The sequence below is a fragment of the Pinus tabuliformis genome, chromosome 4_1, assembly GCF_031772625.1.
Source record: "Pinus tabuliformis cultivar Carrire ecotype Pingquan chromosome 4_1, CPIR1, whole genome shotgun sequence".
Taxonomy (NCBI): domain Eukaryota; kingdom Viridiplantae; phylum Streptophyta; class Pinopsida; order Pinales; family Pinaceae; genus Pinus; species Pinus tabuliformis.
Window position 1 is genome coordinate 602,739,591 of NC_142303.1, and position 19,028 is coordinate 602,758,618.

Sequence of the window (19,028 nt, forward strand, 5' to 3'; positions counted from 1 at the left end):
ATTCATAACTCATCCTTAACTCCTATAAGTTAGGGAGAATATATACGTGTCTTCTAAAAGACTTCTAATTCGAATTTCCTAAATTAATTAAGTTAATTAAACTTAATTAATTATTTTCAAATTGCTATGAGAAATGAATTCTATTTTAATTCACAGTTTAATTCGAGGACAAATTAAATTGAATTTTTTTATTGCCATTTCTCAACATGACTTTGGTATACAATGGCCTATAACCTCATTCAAGAGAGTTATGGATTATACTGTGCCAATTATGCAAATGAGTGGGAAAGTTCAATTAAGCTAGAACTACACCAAGGAATTACATGCTCTATGCATTTCTTATGGTCTCACCCTTCTTGTTGATTTCCAATTGGTCAGTATTGTTTTTCCTCTAGATTTCCTTGTATCTGTCCTTATTGTTTCGTGGGTAGCCCATGGTTGGCTCCCCTTAACACTCTTTTGAGTTGCTGGTCATGGTTTTCATTGGGTCAATTCCATTAATTTTGGCCTTTGGGATAAATATTGGCTTATGGTTATCATCCCTTTGTGGCATAAGTATTGTTCTCTTGTCTTTTTGAAGCTAAATGTTCTTTAAGGTGGGCTAAGCTTCCACAAGGTTCTCTAGTGGAGTTTCCTTTCAACCAATTCATATCCTTAATTGAGTAAGAGTCATGTCAACTAGGAGGCATCCAGATCTAGTAGAATGGGGCCAAGTCAAAAGAACAATGGGTGGGCACAATCCTAAAGACATGCCTCTCTGCATCCTTAGCACATGGGGGTTGGAGGGGTTGTTAGGAAATCCCAACAACATTTTTAACAAGGAATTTTATAGAAACTTAGAAGGAAGTTGAAACCCTAGTAAACTTAATGAAGCAACAACATTAACACATTTATCTCAACAAAATCGTGTAGAATTTTAAATTTGGGTGCAAGATTCTAGGTTCTTTCAATCATGGGATACCATGATTTTCAAGGGAATGGAATTCTATTGGCTTACCAAAACGTCGGTAGCCATATTCTTTAAAAACCATAAAGCCTATGAGCTTGAATCTATTGATAAGCTCTAGAGATTGGACACCAAATTCACCTTCCTCTATCAAGTAGCTTTTTATCTTAGCTTCAGGGTATATGGTGAAGGTTTTGACAAAGAGGATGAGTCAATAGAGCTCCTGGGCACTTCCACCTTGATAGGTACAAGCTCCAATCAAATTATCATCAATGATTAATCTCATAAATAACATCCCCCAATAAAGGAAAGGAACATACAACCTCCCCTCAATAGGTCCTTCTCATATGCCCTCTTGAATCAAGTCTCTAAGGTCATTTTTATTTATGTGTGCCTCTTTAGCTATGCTCCTTACTAATTTGTTGGTTACTGGTTCATATTCATCTTAGGTTCTTATCTTAATTATTTTTTGAGACAATTTGATTGGCTAAAATCTGGTTTCCATTTTGGTAAACCTTAGTCAACCAAATTTACATTTTTTTTAATTATTCTAATATAAAATCAAATTAGTTAAAAATAATAATTAAATAAGAATCTTGAATATTCATGATGAGAAATAGACAACAAGACTCTAAGTCATTATAAGTAATACTCATTATGAATTCCATATATGCGTAAAAATTAAATCTAATAAAGAAAGGTAATAACATTTTTCCTAACCACCCAAACTAAATATAATTAATTTAAATTAACATAAAATTATTAAATAACAAAATTCTTTATTAAAAAAAAAAAGCTTATCAATTTTATCTCTCATCTATATTAATTTAAATAAATGCAAAGAAAAGAAATGATGGTTACTTTAATGAAAACAGAATAACTATTGAAAAGAAAGAGGTAGATGTGTATAATCCTCCAGCACTATTCGAAGAAAACAAATTTAAAATATAGTAAAACAATTATAAATTTAAAAATATTAAATTAATTTAAAAGTACAAGTTAAATTAATATTTTAAAAAAATATTAGATGTATTTTCAATAATTGAAAAAAATGATTGATTCTAGTATAATGAGAATGGAATATATCATTATAATAATTTTAAGTTTTATTATTAAATAACTTTTTTTTCAATTAATAGAATTGCTAATTAAAACTATTTGTATTATCATTATAAACACTAAATACACCACACCTTACTACCATTATAAACATTATAAACATTAAATGTACAACACCTATAAACCAAAAACTTTATAATATATTACATAACTTTGTCAACTAAACTTAAACTACATTTAATTAATTTAAATTAACATAAAATTATTAAATAACAATTTTTTTTATTAAAAAAAAAACTTATCAATTTTATTTCTCATCTATATTAATTTAAATAAATGTAAAGAAAAGAAATGATGGTTCCTTTCCTGAAAACAAAGTAACTATTAAAAAGAAAGAGGTAGGCAAGTATAATCCTCCAGCAAAAAAAACTTATCAATTTTATTTCTCATCTATATTAATTTAAATAAATGTAAAGAAAAGAAATGATGGCTCCTTTCCTAAAAACAAAGTAACCATTAAAAAGAAAGAGGTAGGCAAGTATAATCCTCCACTACTATAAAAAAAAACTAATTTAAAATATGGTAAAACAATTGTAAATCTAATAATATTAAATTAATTTAAAAGTACAAATTAAATTAATATTTAAAAAAAAATCATTGGATATATTTTAGTAATTGAAAAAAATGATTGATTTTAGTATTAATGAGAATGAAATATACTATTATTATAATTTTCAGTTTTATTATTAAATAAAAAAAAAAAATAATAGAATTGCTAATTAAAATTATTCATATTACCATTATAAACACTAGATACACCACATCTTATTATTATCAGTATAAACATTAAATGCACCACACCTAATGTTTGTCAACTAAACTTAAACTAAATTTAACTAATTTAAATTAACATAAAATTATTAAATAACAAAATTATTTATTAAAATAAAAGACTTATCATCATTTTATCTCTCATCTATATTAATTTAAATAAATATAAAGAAAAAAAAATAGAAAACAGAGTAACTATTAAAAACGGTAGGAGGGAGGGGTGTATAATCCTCAATATAAGGAAAAAAAAAAAAAACGAATTTGTGAATATGGTAAAACCATTATAAATTTAAAAATATTAAATTAATTAATTTAAAAGTATAAGCTAAATTAATATTAAAAATACGAATTTAAAATATTATAAAATAATTATAAATTTAAAAATACAAGTTAAATTAATATTTTAAAAACAAATTTAAAATAGCATAAAACAATTATAAATTTAAAAACATTAAATTAATTTAAAAGTACAAGTTAAATCAATATTTTAAAAAAATATTAAATGTATTTTCAGTGATTAAAAAAAATGATTGATTCCAGTGTAATGAGAGTAAAATATATCATTATAATAATTTTTTAAGTTTTATTATTAAATACTTTTTTTTCAATTAATAGAATGCTAAAACTATTAGTATTACCATTATAAACACTAGATACACCACACTTTACTACCATTATAAAAATTAAATACACCATACCTATAAACCAAAAGCTTTATAATATGTTTATATAACTTTGCCAATTAAACTTAAACTAAATTTAATTAATTTAAATTAACTAAAATTATTAAATAACAAAATTTTTATTAAAAAAAAACTTATCAATTTATCTCTCATTTATATTAATTTAATAAATAAATGTAAAGAAAAGAAATAATGATTCCTTAATGAAAACAAACACTATATATATATACCCTAACACAATTATAAATTTAAAAATATTAAATTAATTTAAAAGTATAAATTAAATTAATATTTTAAAAAAATGAATTTAAAATATCGTAAACCATTATAAATTTAAAAATATTAAATTATTTTAAAAATACAAGTTAAATTAATATTAAAAAAAATTCAAAATATCGTAAAACAATTATAAAATTAAAATTAATTTAAAAGTACAAGTTATATTAATATTTTTTTTAAGTATTAGATGTATTTTCAGTGATTAAAAAGAAGATTGATTCTAGTGTAATGAGAGTGAAATATATCATTATAATAATTTTAAGTTTTACTATTAAATAATAATAAAAAAAAAAAAAAAAAAATCAATTAATAGAATTGCTAATTAAAACTATTTCATATTACTATTATAAACACTAGATACATTTTCAGTGATTAAAAAAAATGATCGATTCTAATGTAATGAGAGTGATATATATATATATATATATATATATATATATATATAATATTATATATATATATTCATTCCAGATCGAAAAAGCATAACTGTATTTATATCAGAAATATAAACATAGCATTATGTACCAATACATTTAAAGGAATGTCTCTCATATAGATGAAACTATGCAAAGGGATGGAGAACTTGTCACAAAAATAAGCCCCAACCATACTGATGGGCATCAACAATGCATGCCAGTGAAATATATCATTATAATAACTTTAAGTTTTATTATTAAATAAATATTTTCTTTCAATTTATAAAATTGCTAATTAAAACTATTTCATATTACCATTATAAACACTAGATACATTTTGAGTGATTAAAAAATGATTAATTCTAATGTAATGAGAATGAAATATATCATTATAATAACTTTAAGTTGTATTATTAAATAAATATTTTCTTTCAATTTATAAAATTGCTAATTAAAATTATTTGGTATTACCATTATAAACACTAAACATTATATACACCACACCTTACTACCATTATAAACATTAAATACGCCATACCTATAAACCAAAAACTTTATAATATATTACATAACGTTGTCAACTAAACTTAAACAAAAAAAATTATAATATATTACATAACTTTGTCAACAAAATTTAAAACCAAAAACACATTTTTTTGAAACTCTATAAATTTTTAAGATACCTCAATATATTCAAATATAATAATATTTTTAAAATTAAAATTCTAAAATTCCAATCTTGATTGTGATGAAACCCTATTTTATATCTAAAAATTTAACCAAATTCAATCTAAATTTTTCATTTAAAATGAATTTGTTCACTTCTGACAATTTTCTACTTTAAAATTAAAAAACATTATAATATATTACATAACTTTGTCAATTAAACTTAAAACCAAATTACATTTTTGAAACTCTACCAATTTTTAATATACCTAAATATATTAAATATAATAATATTTTTAAAATTAAAATTCCAAAATTCCAATTTCGATTGTGATGAAACTCTTTTTTATAGCCAAAAATTTGAGCATATTCAATTTAAATTTCCATTTCCAATTAATTTGATCAGGACAATTTAACTTCTGACAGATCCATCATATTTATTTTGTATATATTGCCTCAATATAATATAAAGCTTTTTCTTTTGAAAAAAGACAATTTAACTTCTGGCAAATTTTTACCAAAAAATTGACCCAATTCAATTTAAATTTTCATCATGAAACTCTCTTTTATATCCAAAAATTTGACCAAATTCAATTTAAAATTTCCATCTAAAATGAATTTGTTCACGACAAATTTAACTTCTGACAATTTTCTACCCAGAAATTTGACCAAATTCAATATGAATCTCCATTTCAAATTTAACTTCCAGAACTTTTCTACACACTATCTGCAAACAAACCAACGGCCACGTGATTCCCTTTGGCCTTTGGTGTACACTGAACTGTCGAGTACAGTTTCAATAGGCGGTACATCTGTACATGAAAATCCATGTGTTTCGTGGGGGTGGGGGCATAATTGATAGAGCCACGCCTTTCCAAATCGGTGGGCTACGATATGGCCGTTACTGCATAACTGTATAGAATAACTAAATTTATTTGTTCCCGATGCCTCTGGTTCCGGTGAATGAAAAATTCTGTAATCCGAATTTTCTGTTATACAAATGCCAATTCTGGCATTATTCCAATGGCTGTTATTCAAATTGCAATTCAGGCATTATTTTAATGGTAACTCTGACAGTTGAGGCCGATGGACAAACATGTATCATGTGAACCATGAATCATGTAAGTGAAATTGTAAAATTGCAATTACAGCTACCGAATTTGGGACAAAATCCTGCCAAAAAATAATAATGCCCAAAACAGAGCAACTCCATTGGACATTAGCCTCTGCACAACTCTATTGGAGATCAGCCTACGCGGAGCAATTTCATTGGGGGATTAGCCTATGAGTTGCGTAATGAAACAAATTGTCTGCTTGCCTTTCCATGATTTCGGCATCTTGCAGTTGAAATGGAAGTCGGTGACATGTGAGGGCAGGCATGCAATCTGTATGGAGTACACCTAAGTAATGGATCAAGTAAATTTGACTGTACATTCCACAAAACATGGCGTGCTTCTGGGGTATGAAAGTACTTTTTATCCTACTTTCTTTTGTTCCCCAGTAAAATGGTAATGTGTGGTGCAGAATATTAAATTTCCAGTGCTGATGATGTGGTGAGCATAATGGACTGATGTCTGTCATAGTTGAAAATAAAATGTCTAAATAATTCAGGTATATGTCGGTGCTGATATAAGCAGCTTGTGGATTGCGAGGTGGATGTTAGGAAAAGAATATGTGTTGGCATGGCAGGGAAATAGAATTATAAATTTAAGGTCTCTGGAGTCTGGGAAAAAGCTTTATTTACGTGTTTGTTCATTAACTGCACCTCATATCTGATTTTGCTTGTCACAGTTTTCTTCTCTAAGAGATGGAGGCCAAAGATGCAAAACATGTGACTCAAGTCTCGGGTGATACTCAGGATTTGTGTAAAACAACTTTTAATGTCTTGGGCATCTGCTGTCCATCGGAGGTGCCTCTGATAGAGAGGGTTCTTCAGCCTCTGAATGGTGTGGAGCGCGTTTCAGTTAATGTTCCTGCAAGAACAGTGACCGTCTTACATGATTCGGTACTCATTCCGCCATCAGAGATAGGTATTGAAATCTTTAAGTTAATAATAGTTCAAGAATTGCTCTGTTAAAAACCAGAGGGAGCGCAAGCACCAGCATAATATTAACAGTATGTTGTATGTGATATTAGTTATCAAGTTTTACCAAACAGAGAAACCCACAAAAATCATTTAAGTAGATACTAAAACCATGTAAACACCAGATACATGTTCACCGTGTATTTTATAAGTATCTATTCTGATACTGGCATCTAATCAAATCCCGAAGCAGTTTAGCCCTGGACAAATGAAAAACCCTCAACCTCTCAGAATCCCCTTCTTTTTACTAAAAGCCTGCAGAGTTAGCCTGTGATATTTAACATTTTAGGAAATGATGTTTATTTGCAATTTTAAGATGTTAATGTTCTTATGCCTTTATACAGTTAAGGCATTAAATCAGGCAAGGTTAGATGCAAGTCTTCGCGTGGCTGGACAGTTGAAAAGTGCAAGAAAATGGCCAAGTCCTTACACTTTAGTTTCGGGGTTTTGCCTTGCACTTTCTTTCTTTCAGTATCTTTATAGCCCTTTCCGGTGGGTGGCTTTAGGTGCCATAGCTATAGGCATTCTGCCTATATTGCTAAAAAGTTTCGTGGCCCTCCGCAATTTCATGCTGGACATAAATGTGCTCATGGTTATTGCAGGTAATTGACCTAATACCTATAGCAGATTAGGTCATATTGGAAGCTTTTACTTTTGCATGAATAATTTTATAATGGGCATATAAAAGCTTTAATTAGGCTAGATGGGTTTGAAACAGTTGCAGGCACTATTGGATTGGGGGATTATGTGGAAGGAGGCACTATTGTCTTCTTGTTTACATTGGCTGAATGGCTGGAAAGTAGATCCAATGACAAAGTGAGCTTAATTTTATGGAAATCCCTGAAAGATTATTAAGTATTGTAGATAAATGTTTGGAATTTTGTTAGCAATTCTACTTGTAATTTCCTGGCAGGCTAGAGCAGAGATTTCGTCTGTTATGAATTTAGCTCCACAAACAGCCGTTATTCAAGGAAGTGGAGAGAAGGTATCTGTGAAGGATGTGGCCATTGACACGGTGCTATCTGTCAAAGCAGGGGAGACGATACCTCTAGATGGTATTGTCGTTTCTGGAAGTAGTTCAGTGGATGAAAGTAGCTTGACAGGAGAATCCTTACCAGTGGAGAAACAAGGCGGGGCCAATGTATGGGCTGGTACTATGAATCTGACAGGTAACTTTGCAATCTCTTTCCGTTCATTGGGTTCAATTTTATGAAAATATTCTTTATGACATGTTTCCAGTAACCAGCTTTTGGAAAAATGATTTATTTTTTGAAAATATTGAAAACTTTCGGAAAAAAAAAAGTAGCATATACAAAATATTTTCAAAAATTCTGCATTTTTAAACATAGATCGAATTACAACTCAATTTCATATAATCGAAAATTGTTTTTAATGGGATATTTCTATAAAATTTGTCTTTGAATAGGGTTTCTCACACTTAGTTATTTTAAATTGTGACATTTTTCATATTTGTTAACAGTATGTTCACTCAACTGAATCAACTATGAATAAAACCAGCAGTTTCTTTTCATCTTTAATAAAATAGTAATAAATTATTTTCTTAAGTTAACAAATTCCTCCTTGGAGGAATGATTACAAAAACTTGTTTCTTTTATGTTTGGGAGAATTCCTAAAATTTGTTTAAATTCTACATTTTCATTAAATTCTAAAATGTTCATTAAATTCTAAAATGTTGAAATACATTCCTAAATACAGGATAATGATCTTCCGACATTTATAGTAAAAACAAATTTTCATTACCAATTTGAAAAAAGCAGACAGAAGATTTCCCCAATGTAGCCACAATCAGTCCAAGTGGTTTTGGTGAACAATTTGTTTCTCCAACGAGGTTGGCTGAATCCCTGAGACATTTGTAGCTAGTCTATTTGTGTCATTTATGAAGTAGTTGTATCTGTTTGAAGTTTTTGAAGTTACCTATTCTACAGAAACGCTGTTCAAAGCTAAGTTAAAACTACAGATAATAATTTGTATGCTAGAATATAATTTGTATGCTCTGTTCTGTTGATATAACGCATCAACCTTGACTAAAAGCACTAGAAATATGTCAAAAAAATGCACACAATCTGTCAAAAAAATCCAAATATTCCATCTGAAAATTGACGGGCAATTTAATGTCCATCTGATGCTTATGATTATGTTTTCAAATCTCATCTCCTCTTTAAATTTGTGAAAATTGCAGGTTATTTAGGCGTCAAGACAGTAGCCTTAGCAGAAGAATCTACCATGGCAAGGATGGCAAAGCTAGTAGAAGAAGCACAGAATCAACGTCCTCCACCGAAGAGTTCGTGCAAAAGCTTGCAAGATATTATACTCCAGGTCTGTGCACAATATTTAGTTATTGAAAATCAAATTTTCATAGTTCTTGGAGTTCACAAACATCTGATTGTGGCTTCATATCATCTGGCCACCTGCAGTTATTGTGGTGGCAGCTCTAGCAATGGTATTAGCCCCTTGCATTGATCGCTCGCTTGGATTTCGCAAGTGGGCTTATAAAGCCTTAGTTCTTGTGGTAACCGCTTGCCCATGCGCCTTGGTAATCTCAACACCAGTGGCCACAGCGTGTGGGTTGGCCCATGCTGCTAGATTAGGGCTCCTTATCAAAGGTGGGAAGTATCTGGAAACCTTAGGGAAGCTTAAGGTGGTAGCGTTTGATAAAACTGGAACACTCACGGAAGGAATATTCAGGGTGGTAGATGTAATGTTTGTTGAGTCTGAGACCATAAATGTGCAGAAATGGTTATCATGGTAAGTCACTACAGATTCACTTTTGTTTGCAGACTGATAAAATTAACAGTAAAATATGTATTTTTGCCATTCACTAGAATTCTTACTCAGATTTCAATTATTGAAATCTTACTCAGCTTTCAAACATCGAATGAAAATTGCAGGATAGCAAGCCTTGAGAGTAGATCAAGTCATCCCATGTCAGTTGCAATTGTCTCACACTGCCGACAGCAAGGCCTAGAGCCATCAGCTGAGGTAAAGAATTTCACCATCCTGGAAGGAGAAGGCATATGTGGAGAGGTGGACAATCAGAAAATTTACATCGGAAATTCTCGGTTATCAAATCGATTAGGTTGGACCAAATGTAAGCTTGCATCTATCATATCACCCCACCAAGTCTTATTTACTGTAACTAATTCTCTGAATTGACATTGAGAGAGTATAATATTGCAGATGTACCAGACAACTGCGACATCCGAGGAGCAACAGTCGGATATGTTGGAACAGAGGAAAATTTTGTAGGGGCCTTCAGTGTGGCTGATAATTGCCGATCAGAAGCAGCAGCAGCTCTTGATAGACTCAAGGTATTGACCAGGTTATCACGTCCACTTTACAGTTTGGTGGTCTCTAATTTAGTCTTTTTAAATGTTTGGTTTACAGTTTGGTGGTCTCTAATTTAGTCTTTTTAAATGTTTGGTTTTCTTTAATTTCAGGTAAAAATAAAATAAAATATTTTTGATTTCTTGTCACAGCAGAAACTATAGCATCCATGAGATAAGAATGATAATTATTTTTTACAGTTTTGAGCAAGATATCTAATTACTTTTGCAGTTTTGACAGATAGCTTGCACTGCCGTCCAAAAAATTCTGTGGAGCAAAATCTTAATATTTCAACTTTTTTTGAATTACATAGATGATCTTTTAGATTCATGTTTCTTTCTATGTTCACTACTAAATTATGAAAGGTGTGCATGAATTGACCAATTACAGATGCACTTAAAATTAAGTGGTTGGGTCTTATTTATAGTTTTTACTACTAGTTAAAAATCTTGCAAGTAATGGTATTGTAAGTCACCATTAAATTGAACAAGGAGTTAAATTATGAAAGGCGTGCATGAATTGACCAAGTACAGATACACTTAAAATTAAGTGATTGTGTCTTATTTATAGTTTTTAGTACTAGTTAAAAATCTTGCAAGTAATGATATTGTAAGTCACTATTAAATTGAACAAGGAGTTGCTTCAAGTTTAATTCCAACATCACTGTAAGATGTGGATGCTGTGAGTGTCAATTGGAGTCTCGGATGGTTGGGCTGGATGATTATTATCTTCCCCACCTAAATTTAAATATTTAAATCCTTGTTAGTGTTATGATGAACTATAATATCTTGATAAATATATTTTAATGGCTTCATGTCCATGAATATTGTTGTATTAGCTTCGAAACTTTTAAACTGTTAAGTGAGTATACTGGTGAGCTATGAAGTCACCAGTTCAATTCCCCACCCCGATCAAGGTAATATATTGGACATGATAAAAATGTCGTCCTATTAAGCTTTTTATACTTGTAAACTATCCCCTAACAGCCTTACTTTAACAACTTTAACAACAACCTTACTCTAACCCTCTGGCTAATAGAGAAACTGATTTCTTTCCTCGAAATTGCTCTAAGTCCTTGAAGTTTGAACCGTCTTTTAATATATGTTCTGTGCGTTGTTATCCATTGCAGAAACTAGGAATTCGACTAGCTATGCTCACTGGGGATACAGCCACCTCAGCTGCTCTCATTGAAGAAGAGGTATAATCACACGTGCCCTGCGAGTAAATTCATAGATTAATTTGTACAATTTCAAAACATTATAAGATCCTGCTTCCAAGAATTTATTGACTGTGTGTCCGAATTCAGGTGGGGGAGATTCAAGTTTATTCTCAACTACTCCCACAGGACAAGGTCCGAATTATTGGAGATTTAAAGCAGGTGGGCAAGACAGCCATGATAGGCGATGGAATCAACGATGCCCCAGCTTTAGCTGCAGCAGACATCGGCATAGCTATGGGTGTAGCAGGTTCGGCTGTGGCCATGGAGACTTCAGACATAGCTCTCATGTCTAATGATATCAGGAAAATCGCAGAAGCAGTGAAGATTGGCCGAAGAACATTGAGGAAAATATACATAAACGTTGCCATCTCCATTGTCACAAAGGTTGTTATCTTTGCCCTCGCTGCTGTGGGGTTGGTGTACCTCTGGATAGCAGTGCTGGCAGACGTGGGGACCGGTATGCTTGTAACGTTGAACAGCATGCTTCTCTTGAAAGGAGAAAAACGTCATAGCCATGGTGGCCATCGCAATCGCCATCGCCATGGCGTTTGCAATCAAGAAAATGGTGATCACCATCACCACCAGGGCGAACACCACCATCACCATAATCATAATTTTGGACACCATCACCATCATGACAATGACTGTCATGACAGGCGTGGTTGTGGGCATGACAGAAATAGTGTAGCTGATTTGTCGCCATCACACGAGGCCAGCAATACCTGCGACGTTGTGAAATGCAGTGCATGCATTTCCCATCCTTCCCTTTACAGCGGCTGTGCCTGCCTGAAGCCGCGGACGAATCGCTGCTGTCAAAATTCTGCTCATCTGCATTTTGAAAATTGTGTATCAGAAATAAAACTGAATGGAAGCAATAAAATGATCAATTCTCATGATCAACATTTAACCCAATCTCAGTCAACTGATGGGCAACAGGAGACTGTTGTTGTGATTGAACAATAAACAGATCTCGTGGGATTGGCCCAAAGAGCCATCTGATACAATTAAATCGCTCAGTACCCAAGTTCCGGGACTGGAAAATTTGGGATTTTAGTTCACAGGTAGCCTTCCATAAATCCATTGGTTCGAGAGAAAAGATTCCCTCTCGATTCTGGTTAAATATTTTATGTATTTCTCTGTTTGATGGGTGATCTTCGAGCAATTCACTGTTTCACACAGGAAACTTACCACTCCACTCGATGGATTGTGGATTGATCTGGTCAAATTGGGTAACCTTCCAAATATTCATTTGCTCATCTGACATGTCAAAAAAAATTGCATCTCTTTTTTAACTTAATTTTTCCCTTTTTTTTAATGCCACTCATTTAATTCTGCCATTTATTTAAGTATATGATAATATAGAGTTTGATTGGGGTGCAACTAGGCAATCATCACTGATGTTTTTGGAAGTTGGGATATTGATATAATTAAGGTGATTGTACACATTGTGGATTGATCTGGTCAAATTGGGTAACCTTCCAAATATTCATTTGCTCATCTGACATGTCAAAAAAAAATTGCATCTCTTTTTTTAACTTAATTTTTCCATTTTTTTTAATGCCACTCATTTAATTCTGCCATTTATTTAAGTATATGATATATATAGAGTTTGATTGGGGTGGGCAACTAGGCAATCATCACTGATGTTTTTGGAAGTTGGGATATTGATATAATTAAGGGTGATTGTACACATTTTTTTTCCATAGATAAATTTTATAGGTGGGTTATTATTTTGAAATTATATAAAAGTGATAATTGGGTACTTTCTTATTAGATAAGTACTGGGAAATTACAATTAAATATTTTTAAATATAAATGGAGTATTCACTTAATATCTTAAATATGTTAAAGAGTATCATATTTAAAAAAATATTTTTTTTTCTACGTAAGACTATGCTATTTATATTACAAAATATCAAAAATTACAGCGTTTGGGCCTTGGCCCTGCATCTCCAGAGAGATTGGCATTTTCCCCATATTGGACTTTAGAGCAACACAGTTTAAAAATTGGATCAGCTTACCACCCTTACTAGCATTGCGACCTTTGACGGTGCATAGTTCCGACATAGACAGCATATAAATCGACACAGTAGACATATAAACCGACATAGTGACCCATAAACCGACAGAATGACAAACAGACATAGAGAGCAGAAGAGACGAACAGAGAGTTGCGTTCCTTTCCGGCAGCGAGATCAGATTGATGGCTGAGCTATTCATCATCAGTTTGTATGGCTCATCTTCATTTACATTTGAGCTTCTGGGATTCGTCCGAGTCCGAAAGCAAAGTCCTCTGCCCCCTCACTGGGGCCTGCATCAGCTGCTTGTGTGGCTGGGGGAATGTCTGCTCTGTTGGCCGCCTCATATGTCAACCACTGGCACATTCAGGTCTTCCAATTGCCCCCTGAGACTGCTGCAATGTTCCACCGAGACTGAGACAATGAGAGTATTGTTCTCCAGAGTGCAGGGGATCCGTAGCGAACAGCCGGATGCTCCACATGACCACAATCCATGATTTCTCCCCGCCCACGCACATTGCTGCGGCCTGCAAGTCTGCTCGGGTTCATTCTGCTCAGAAGTGATTTCCACCGAGGAGGAAGGCAAAGTGACTGGCCGCTGTTTGCGGCACGACCCCTGGAACTGCCACGATGACTGCTCATTCTGGGCCTTTCTCTCTACATCTCCCAATTTATCTCCAAACAAGAATTCCCCTGAAAATCTTACGCTGAACAAGAATGTTCCTTCTCTGCCAGCGTTTGCTCGGACAGCTAGAGGGAACGCAGGAAAGCGGCAGGGGGTTCAAGTTTATGGAGCGCCATCATCCTCGCTCTCTGCTGCACATTGAATGCTGAATAGACAGGCCTTAAAACCCAAATGACTTCACCTTCCGGCGTATTAACTGTGCAGCGTCCTGGTTACTCGTGGCTCGTCCGGGCTGACACCTGCCCATGTGACGAGCCACATGCCTATCGCACAACGAGATCACCCGCATCCGGGAATATTTAAAAAAATATTATCATTATTGGGAAATTACAATTAAATTTAAATATTAAAGAGACAATGGTGTTTTAAAGTTTTAATATCATATTTAAAAAATTATTATCAGTATTGGGAAATTACAATTAAATTTTTTTAAGGATAAATGGAGTATTCACTTAATATGTTAAATATGTTAAAGAGTCAGTGGTGTTTTAAAAATTTAATATTATATTTAAAAAATTATTATCATTATTAAATTTTTAATAAGAACAAAATAGTATTTAATTAAAAGATATTAATAAAATGATAATAAAATTATGTAACTCATTTCTATTTTTATTTTGATTTTCACAACTAGTATTTTTAAAATCTGATTTACTATTTATATAAATTATATTTTTATTGAATAAAAAATCTGATTTACTATTTATATAAATTATATTTTTATTGAATTATCACATTGACTAGTATTTTTAAAATATGATTTAATATTTATATAAATTATATTTTTATTTTTTAATGTATTGTTGTTAATTATTTTTAAAACATTATATTATATAATTTGAAAAAAAAAATCTCTTAGAATATTTTAAAGAGATAAAAAAAATTAAAACATAATATTTTAAAATTTTGGTATTTTTAAATGCTTTTCTTAATAAAATAAAATATTAAAGAAATTTTATTTTATTTTTAATTTGATAAATTATATTAATCATAATGAACATTAATCATTATCATTAAAAAATTGTATTGAGAAATGTATCATAAGTATAAGTGCGTTGATGCTTTTTAACAATGTGTATCATGAGCATAAGTATTTAGATGTCTATTAGTGTTAAATAATGATTTAATTTATAAAGTTGCATTAATATATATCATTTATATCATTTCTAAGCATGTCTATTTTGGAATATGGTTTTAACATTTTCATTTAATTATAAAAAAATATAATTGAACTCAATACTTCTCAATAACAAAGAGTATTAACAATGGGGACTTGATCAATTGAGCTAACCCTCACAACTATTTAAAGGCTTAGGTACTATAAGAGTTATTTATAATTTTCTTACAATATACATAGCTAAAAATTTAATCATTTTATTCAATTTTTTCTCTGTTTCTCTCTTTATATATTAAATTTTTTTTTGTTATTACCATGCTTTTAAATATATATCTCCCTCATATTATTATTCACAATAATTTTTTATTATTAATTAATTTTAAATATATGTTTCCTTCATCCTAAGAAGTAAAAAGCATACTATGAATCCCCACATTGGGTGCACTAATGGGCCATCCAACTTGGCCTCGAGATGCAAACAAGAGTATAAGGAACATTGGGTGCACTAATGGGCCATCCAACTTGGCCTCGAGATGAGAACAAACAAGAGTATAAGGAAAGGCAGGTTGCCTTCCACCTAACAGTTTGCATGCACACAACACTTACGCATAAGGAGAAGAGCATATGGTAAGTTAATGGTTATTTTTATGACAGAGTTGGTTCATGTGGCATTTAGGAAAAGTACAATTGCACAATACTTTGTATAGTGAGGAGAGGAGGTTGCTCATTATGGGAGGTCATGGAGTGCAACAAGTAAATAGTGTCGAAAGGTGGCAAGGAGATTAGCTAGTAAGGAGAGAGTGCCTTTGCATGCTTATAAGCAGCCAACTGTGGCAAGAGGAAAAAAAATGGATTTCTTATATAACATAAGTAATCCATTGAATAATTGAGGCTCGGGGGTCTGATCCTGATCTTGAATAATAATTGCTTCAGACTCCTCTCACCTTCTTGAGCAACCTCCAACAAGTGCTACTAACAATTGCAAGTTTGATCTATTAGTTCTACCTCTTTGGAATCTTGTTTCAATCCTAAATTTTCTTGTTTTTCGTTCCCTTTTGTTTGTGATTTTTATTGAATTTTGGTTTTTCCTCCCCTTGTTGGGATTAATTGTTCTAGGAGGTCTATTTTTGATTTAGTTACCCTCCCTTGTATCTCATGCTTCTCACCTCCACTACTCCCTCTCTAGTCTCCTCCCTTCTCCCTCTAGTCAACCTCTTGATCATCCCTCCCTATCCTATTAATGTAGGAGCATCCTTGGCCTCAGGAAATCCTCATTAACCAAAAACAAGTTTATGTTGAGTTCATAATAAGTGTTATTACTCCCATGTGTTTTAAGTTGCTCATACACCTATCATATTAGTTGTTGATACACCCAACTGGTAGTTGCTACTACTCTTGTAGCTACATTTTATTAAAGAGATGACTAATTTTGAGTTACTAACACTCTTAGGATCACATGTTGAATCTCATGTTGCGTGGAGTTGCTGACACATTCAAAAATCGACAATTGTTTAGTTGCATTGCTATAAGACAACCACTACTAGATGCTCTGCGAGAATGAGACGGATGTTACAAATTTGGTTTGTCTGCATACTGAGAGGAAGAAAATCGACTCAATTATGGAAGTCAAAGAGGTCGGCGACATGGGAAGTGATTTGTTTCAGTAGAATATGAAGAGGTCAATAGCATGAGATAAATTGCATGAACATGGAAGAAAAGGGGCTTTTTTATATTGGTTTTCCATTGGTTCGTTCGGGCTCCTTGCTCTTGGGTTGTTGGTGTTGGTTTGGCTGCTGCACAATTTTCAAATATTGTGACTGGTTGTTGTACAAGTTAGTGAAGGTGTCTAGTTGTTTTGTTTGGCGTTGCAGTGCAACAACCTAGGAATTTCAAGCACTCTTAGAACTCCACTCACAGATTTGCATTCTTGTATGTAATAACACATTTTGAATAAAAAGGAAGTATTTGAATCCTTTATGTGTTATGATGATCAGACTTGAATTACTCTTTATTCGTGTTGTGTGTTTTAGTCATTAAATTATTTAAAATAGTAGCTAAAAAACCAAATGGCCTCAATTGTGTGCTTTGTAATAGCAATCCAACTTTTGTAGGTACTATGAAAGCTACAGAATATGATTTGCATCACCTATGCCCTTCTTTCTCATTTTTTTGAGTCCTGCCCCTCATTGCATCGAGCCTTCCCCCTCCCTACTTTGTGCTTCTAAGTTCCCTTTATTCCCTCCCTCTTTTTGCTTCCCCTATTTCATATGTTCTAGAAAGTCACTATCCCCTTCTACCGAGTCTTTAGCTTTCCCTCCCTCTATATGGCTAAGCATTCATTATCTGGGCCATCTTTCAAAGGCAGGTAAGGACGTTGTATCCCCCCCTCTTCTCTATACTTAGTGCTCCCTCCATTCGTGGCACCCAGGCACAATCAACTGAAAGAGAAACTACGGAAAAATACAGGGACATTATCCCTACAACTTTTCAAAGATAAATATTTGACGTTGAAGAACAAGTAAGGAAATCCCTTAGGTACATTCTTGACATGTGTATCGACCAGGAAATAAGGGACTAGATCCCAGACATTGGGAACTCTACTAGAGCTAGAGCCTCTTCCCACATGTGGTCAATCAATCTATATTAGCACATAAAGACTCTAATGGGAAGAGTACTTACTGACAAGGTTGATACTCAGCAAGAAATCATCATATGCATGGCAAATATTTTGGAGAAAGTGGATAAAATCAACAGGAACATCTCACTCCTAACTAAGAGGTTGGTAGACATGGATCCCTCTACATCAAACTCTAATAGAGAGCCTCATTCACCTAGCTCAAAGGACACCCTTGAAGAATTAAAGGAAAAAAAGCACCACCTCATAGCAATGGTTTGATTTTCAATAGTCTTTATATGACCTCTGGTCTATCTCAACTTTTCTATGTAGTTTCTTTATCATCAAAATTTCAGGTTAAACATTGCATGAACAATCACAAAATTTTGTGCTTATGCTATTGATTTGGTTTCCTGAGTGGCAGACCAGTAGCCATAATCACTTATGTATACCCATGTTTTTTATCATAATATAATATTATGATCTAAAAAAAAAAACATACTAAAATACTCTCTCTCTCTCTCCCTCTCTCTCTCTCTCTCTCTCTCTCTCTATATCTATATATATATATATATGTGTATATATATATATATGGATATTTTTTAAATGTTACATGTCAACTACATATTAATTATGCCAATAGGCATGTCTATTTTGGAATAGAGCTTCCAAAATTTTAATTTAATTATCAATAATTATTAGGTGGATGGAAGGGATTTAACTTCCATGGAATATTCTAGAATGTTCTTAGTATACACAAATCAAAGGTTGAGATTTGTCTCCAAAGGGTGAGATATATTATGAAGCAAGTGCTTTGATGTTGTTGACGGTGCTGGACCCACCAACATGTCAAGGGATCTCCCTAGTAAGAAGTCCCAACTGGACTTCAGACTGCTATGTGTAGGAGTCCTAGTAGTGGGTCGTAGTACGGTTTCCCACAGAGGTAAGTAGGATGTCCTTGTTGGTAGCAAGGGTGTGACATGCGCATCAAGCCAAAGAAGGTGCATGAACAATTCTAACACACGAAAGGTGGAGTGAGTGCAGCCCTTGGAAACCTGTGGAAGCAC

At 32.5% G+C, this 19,028-nt stretch overlaps 1 protein-coding gene across 1 annotated transcript; it reads left to right on the forward strand.

Annotated features, from left to right (window-relative positions):
• The first annotated feature begins 6,598 nt into the window (after positions 1-6,598).
• Positions 6,599-12,490, forward strand: LOC149177444 (putative inactive cadmium/zinc-transporting ATPase HMA3). The gene is given in 11 exon segments (XM_089421752.1): positions 6,599-6,910; positions 7,308-7,565; positions 7,682-7,779; positions 7,877-8,132; positions 9,164-9,241; positions 9,244-9,300; positions 9,399-9,729; positions 9,873-10,072; positions 10,162-10,292; positions 11,438-11,506; positions 11,615-12,490. Coding segments are annotated over 11 exon segments (2,577 nt in total). The 5' UTR covers positions 6,599-6,687.
• Positions 12,491-19,028: the final 6,538 nt, after the last annotated feature.